Raw genomic sequence first — 6,000 nt, forward strand, 5'->3', positions numbered from 1 at the left:
CTAGAGAATTCTACCAAATATTTAAAGAAATAACACCGACTCTGTACCATCTCCTTCAGAAAAAGAATGAAGAGGAGGGAACTTCCCAGGTTGCCTTATAAAGCTAATATTATGATATCACAATCAGACAAAGACAGTACAGCTAATACAGACTGATGTCCCTCATGTATACAGATGCAAAAAATCCTTCAGAAAATACTAGCAAACATAATTCCACAATATATAAAAATAAACATATATCATGACTTGTTCCAGAGATGTAAGGCTATTCAGTATTTAACTAGATAACAGAGAACCCAGAAAGAGACCCACAGGAATATTCCAAGTGATTTTTGACAAAAGTGCAAAAGCAATTCAGTGAAGGAAAGATAGTCTTCACAACAAATGATGCAAATGTATCTGGACATCCACAGGGCAACAAATGAACTTCAACCTAAGCCTCACATTTTATACAGAAAGTAACTCAAAATGGATCACAGGCTTGAATGTAAAACTATACAACTTTAAGAGAAAAAAAAAGAGAGAGAAGCAAGAGAAAATCTTCAGGATGTAGAACCAGACAAAGAGTTTCTTATAAAACTAAATATGCAACTACTGTATGACTCAGCACTTATTCTCTTGGGCATATGTTTATTCCAGAGAAATGAATGTTTACATGTTTTCACAAAAACTCATACACCAATGTTTACAGAAGCTTAATTTGTTACAGCCAAACACTGGAAACAACCCAGATGGCCTTCAGTGGGTGAATGGTTAAACAAAGTATGGTATGGAATACTATTCAGCTACAAAAAGGAATGCACCCCACTGATGCACACTACAGCATGGATGCATCTCCAGAGAATTACTGAGTGAAAAGAGCCAATCCCAACAGGTTACATACTGTGTAATTCCATTTCTATAGCATTCTTGAAATGACAAAATAAAGATTCAGGGAACAGATTCATGGTGGTCAGGGATTAAGGAAGGAGTGGGGCCAGAAGGGAGCTGGGTGTGGCTGTAAAAGGGCAGCATGAGGGATCCCTGTGGTGATGGGATGTTCTGCACCTTGACTATGTTGACACCAATATCCTGGTGATAATCTCATCCTGTAGTTTGGCAATTGGTTACTGTTGGGAGAAACTGGGTGAAAGGTGCATGGATCTCCCTGTATTATCTCTTACAATTGCATGTGAATCTGCAGTTACATCCCAATAACAAATTAATTCAAAAGCAAAAAGCAGGTGAGACTGTTGAGTGTAGAAGAGGTTATTATCATTGATCATAAATGCATACTATCACTTCATTTTCTGATTAGGTCTTTATTTGGCTTCTTATGAAAGTGAGAGCCCAGAGAACCAAACAGAAAAAGAGAGGTGGAAATCTCTAAGGTGAGTCTATGTGCCAAGACAAGGTTGGAGGGTGAGGGGGCAGACTAGAGGGAGGGGTAGGATGCTTGGGGAGGGTCCCTGGGGCCAAGTCAGAGCTGAGGGACTTCATCAGTTGTCAGCCTGATGGGAGGCCCTCCGTGGGGGTGGGGGCAGGTCAGACCAGGGTCTTAGAGGTTAGGGAGGAACTCAAGCACTGGGGTATGGAGAAGAGGCGAGGACCATGACCCGCCAGAGCTTGAGGTTGCCTCGTGGGCAGCTGAGATGTGTGCCCCAGGGCCTGGAACCCCAGTCCACGCTCATGCTAGAAAGTTAGGCACGCACCGTCTCTTCTTGTTCGGCCTGTTAATACAGCTGAACGAGGTCAGAAAAGAGGAGCAGCACTGGGCTCTGAGGACTGAGCCACGAAGACAGCACATGCCCCTCTGGGGTGGGGGTCACAGGGGTGCGTCACCACAGGCCAGGCCGGCAGGGCCCCACCACCCTCAGCATGCTCAAATCTGCAGGTCTTCTATTCTGGGGAAGACGTGAGAGGCACTGAGCTGGAGCAGGAGGAGGAGGGAGAGGAAGAGAGGAAGCCAGCCTTCTGCAGCCCTGCCTGCCCCAGCCAGCCCAGTGGGAGGTGGAGGCACTGATGCGTCACTGCTTTGCAAGCTGTGATCCTGTGGCCTGCCACCTGCCACAGTGACCACACGGCCCAGGCGAACGTTCTCCACCTTTTGTGAAACCTCAGCCCTGGAAGGGCCCAGGGCCTCCAAACATATGAGGGGCACGTGCCTCGGGGGCCCTGCCTTCAGAACAGTGGCGGTCACATTGCTGGTCAGTCTGTCTGTCCTCGGCAATGATCCAAGAGGTTGGGCGGCTGTGGGCTCACCCTCGCCATGGAGGTAAACACCTAGCCTGTCTCCAGGCGACCTGGGAACCTTCATATATCCAGCAGCCGTCATGGTGCCATGGGAGGGGGCACAGCCCACTTGCGGCCCCTGCCATGTTACTAATGGACCCAGTCCTGCCCAGTGAGATGGGCTGGTTTCTGTAGCCCTGTGTATACCCTTTCGGCATCCTGCTGGTATCAGGGTAGCTTCCTGGTGAGAGCTATGACAGCAGGTCAGCAGGACAAATGTGAGTCACGCACTTGACCATGTGTACAGTACATTGTACATTTTAGAGCTGGTATAAACACGCTGGTATACCCTGTGTATTCACATCCACTTCGCATCTCTCACTGGTGACTTTCTGCCAGGATGCAGGGCAATGTCCCAGTTCAGGCCCGGGAATGCAGTGAGCACAGGTCAGGAGGGGGACTTGGGGGCCATTTCCATGCCATAGGCCCCATATCCTGCTGAAACTTGCTGGTGCATAGTCAGTATTTGGTGAGCTCCAGGGAGTGGATACTGACAGCCATGTGTGAGGCCAGATGCCTCTCTTGTTTGGGTGAATAGTGATGGAGTCGGGGAGGACCCATAGCCCACAGGAGGTCCTCCAGTGGGCTCTCACTCTGCCCTTCACACACTGAGCCACATTTCTGGGTCTGGAGCAAATGGGTCATGGAGCTGCTGAGCCCCCACCTGGCATGCAACCAGGTCACCCAGTCAAGAAGTCAGGGAGTGTGATGGGCACCCCCAGTCCCAGTCAGGGCCTGAGCACAGAGGACTGTGCTGAAGACGCAGTGATGCATCCTGGCCAGCCCCTGACCACATCAGGCCTCTCAGAGTCCAGACCCAGCTCAGCAAGGACCGGCCTCAGCTGTCTTGGCAGTGTGGCCTTTGGTCCCACCTGGAGGACAGGCAGAGACAAGACAACCAACACCCCAGATGCCTCCCCCAACTCGAAGAACTCTGCCTGATGAACCCAGGACCTCAGCAAGGATCCTGCAGCCTGAAGAGGCGTGGGAGTGTGCCTATTTGGCTTGAACGGAATCTGCTGTACTCCAGACCAGCCTACCCCTGTCCATCCGAGACCCCAGAGAGGCTGAGGAGTACAGCAGAGACAGTCTGGGTTTCAGTCAGGCCCAGGCTCCCACCCTGCCTCACACCATATCTAAGCTCTCCACAGGGGTTGGGGTGGGGTTCTGGGGCCAAAACCAAGGGTTCCTGGGGGTCCCAGAAGCTAACTAGAAGCACTTCCTGATCCCCTCAGGCCTGCCCAGCACACTCCCTTGGTGTCTGGCATCTCCTGGGGCAACACTGGACCAGACTCCTAAAGCCATCAGCAGGGACCCAGAGCACTGCCTGTCGGAGGTCGGGACAGGTGCACAGAGTGGGTTAGTGGCCTGGAGACGCAATGGCAGGCCCAGGGCTGAGGCCTGGGGAGCTCCAGGAGGCCTCTCAGGTTATCTCCTTCCCTCCTCCCCAGCCACAGGGAGGCAGGACACGCTGGATGGGGCCCCCAGTTCCACAGGCCCAGGCCTTGCCAGTCACCTGACTCCAGGAAATCCCAGAATACTGAGCTTCAGGAAGCATCAGGTGAGGTCAAGGAGGCAGGGGCAGCTGGCCAGTGTGTTCTCTGCCTCATGCAATCCTTCCCCCGGGCCCAGGATCCCAGACCCCAAATTCCTCCCCTCAGCCACACCCCTCAGAGTCCTCTCCATCTCCTACCAGAGGACGGCAGCTCCTGCAGGCTGTGGGGAACATCAGGAAAGGATGCTGGAGAAGTAATACAGGCCTGGAGGTGGCACTCCGGGGGTTAGCTGTGAGGCAGGTCAAGAACGTCACTGCTCATAAAGCCCTGAGGCTGTCTCCTGTCTCCTGGTTCTGTAGCCTTGCACTGCTGGGTGTTCCCACTGCCCTGCACGCTGTAACTCGGTTTGTCGATCTAGTAAGAGCTGCAACCTCACACACTGCGGTCCCCGTCCCGGGGAGGGTCCCTGACTTGCAGCACTCACATCCACAGCTGCTCCCTCCAGCCTGCCAGTCCCTTTGGCCCAGGGCAGAATAAGTGTCAGCTGAGGATGGCAAGGTGAGACCTGGGCTCATCCCCATCTCAGAGAGAGTCCAGGCAATGAGGAGGCAGAAGCCCGTGGCCAGCCCCACAGAGAACAACAGGGCCAAGGGACTCAAGCTGAGTGCACCTGTATCTCGGATTTATCCAGGGACCCTGCTCCCCACCTCTGTGAGCAGCCACTTGGTACCAAGCCCCCAATGCCCAGGTTAGGAGGAAGACTTTGCTTGACTCAGTAGCTCCACAGGTGGGGAACATGGTACCCCTTCTCAAATGCAGCCTCAGGGCCCAGGGAGGATTGGTACCTGGCTCATGGCCTGTAAATGGTTCCTTCGCCACATCCCAGGACTCATGGCCCCTCCCTGCAGAGGCCCTGCTGTCCGCCTGCTCTCCTAGCCTCAGTCCCTGTGGCCAGGTCAGATGGCCTACCTGGGGGGCAGCAGATGGAGGAGCCCAGGCCTATGGACCAGGTGTCAGCAGCACAGGTGGTGCCCGAGCGTGATGCCCAGAGGCCCAATCTACTGCCAGGTGACACAGCTCCCTGCCACACAGCAGGTCTGCGGCACCCAGCTCAGCACACTGCAGGCACCAGGACGCAGGGCTCGGGGGTGACCTTCATCCCCACCATGCCCAGGAGGCCAGCAAAGGGCGGGGGCTGTGCTCATTCTTTGTGGTCTTGTACTTTTTCTCTAGTCTTCCCCATTCTATTGTTTTCCTCTATTTCCTTGCACTGATCACTAAGACAGGCTTTCTTATCTTTCCTCACAATTCTTTGGAACTCGGCATTCCTCAGGGATCAGTGCAAAGAAACAGAGGAAAACAATAGACTGGGAAAGACTAGAGATCTCTTCAAGAAAATTAGAGATACCAAGGGAACATTTCATGCAAAGATGAGCACAATAAAGGACAGAAATGGTATGGACCTAACAGAAGCAGAAGATATTAAGAAGAAGTGGCAAGAATACACAGAACTGTACAAAAAATATCTTCATGACCCAGATAATCGTGATGGCATGATCACTCACCTAGAACCAGACATCCTGGAGTGTGAAGTCAAGTGGGCCTTAGGAAGCATCACTACAAACAAAGTTAGTGGAGGTGATGGAATTCCAGTTGAGCTCTTTCAAATACTGAAAGATGATGCTGCGAAAGTGCTTCACCCAATATGCCAGCAAATCTAGAAAACTCAGCAGTGGCCACAGGACTGAAAAAGGTCAGTTTTCATTCCAATCCCAAAGAAAGGCAATGCCAAAGAATGCTCAAATGACTGCACAATTGCACTCATCTCACACGCTAGTAAAGTAATGCTCAAAATTCTCCAAGACAGGCTTCAGCAATACGTGAACCGTGAACTTCCTGATGTTCAAGCTGGTTTTAGAAAAGGCAGAGGAACCAGAGATCAAATTGCCAACATCTGCTGGATCATCAAAAAAGCAAGAGAGTTCCAGAAAAACATCTATTTGTGCTTTATTGACTATGCCAAAGCCTTTGACCGTGTGGATCACAATAAACTGTGGAATATTCTGAAAGAGATGGGAATCCCAGACCACCTGACCTGCCTCTTGAGAAATCTGTATCCAGGTCAGGAAGCAACAGTTAGAAGTGGACATGGAACAAAAGACTGGTTCAAGGCTGTATATTATCACCCTGCTTATTTAACTTACATGCAGAGTATATCATGAGAAATGCTGGA

The 6,000-nt window shown here is 51.5% G+C and overlaps 1 protein-coding gene across 6 annotated transcripts in view; it reads left to right on the plus strand.

The window, feature by feature from the left end:
- Nucleotides 1–2,578, plus strand: part of RASGEF1C (RasGEF domain family member 1C) — a 101,023-nt gene extending 98,445 nt beyond the window's left edge. For 4 of the 6 annotated variants that reach the window (XM_069590384.1, XM_069590385.1, XM_069590387.1 and 1 more), the window contains 2 exons: nt 1,298–1,370; nt 1,874–2,578. In XM_069590384.1, coding sequence (XP_069446485.1) covers nt 1,298–1,370; nt 1,874–1,898 — 98 coding nt within the window. In that variant the 3' untranslated portion in view covers nt 1,899–2,578. Of the gene's footprint in view, nt 1–709; nt 941–1,297; nt 1,371–1,873 lie in introns of those variants that run through there. The other 2 variants (XM_069590382.1, XM_069590383.1) reach the window with 1 other exon arrangement.
- Nucleotides 2,579–6,000: the final 3,422 nt, after the last annotated feature.

Source organism: Ovis canadensis, chromosome 5, assembly GCF_042477335.2.
Source record: "Ovis canadensis isolate MfBH-ARS-UI-01 breed Bighorn chromosome 5, ARS-UI_OviCan_v2, whole genome shotgun sequence".
NCBI lineage: Eukaryota > Metazoa > Chordata > Mammalia > Artiodactyla > Bovidae > Ovis > Ovis canadensis.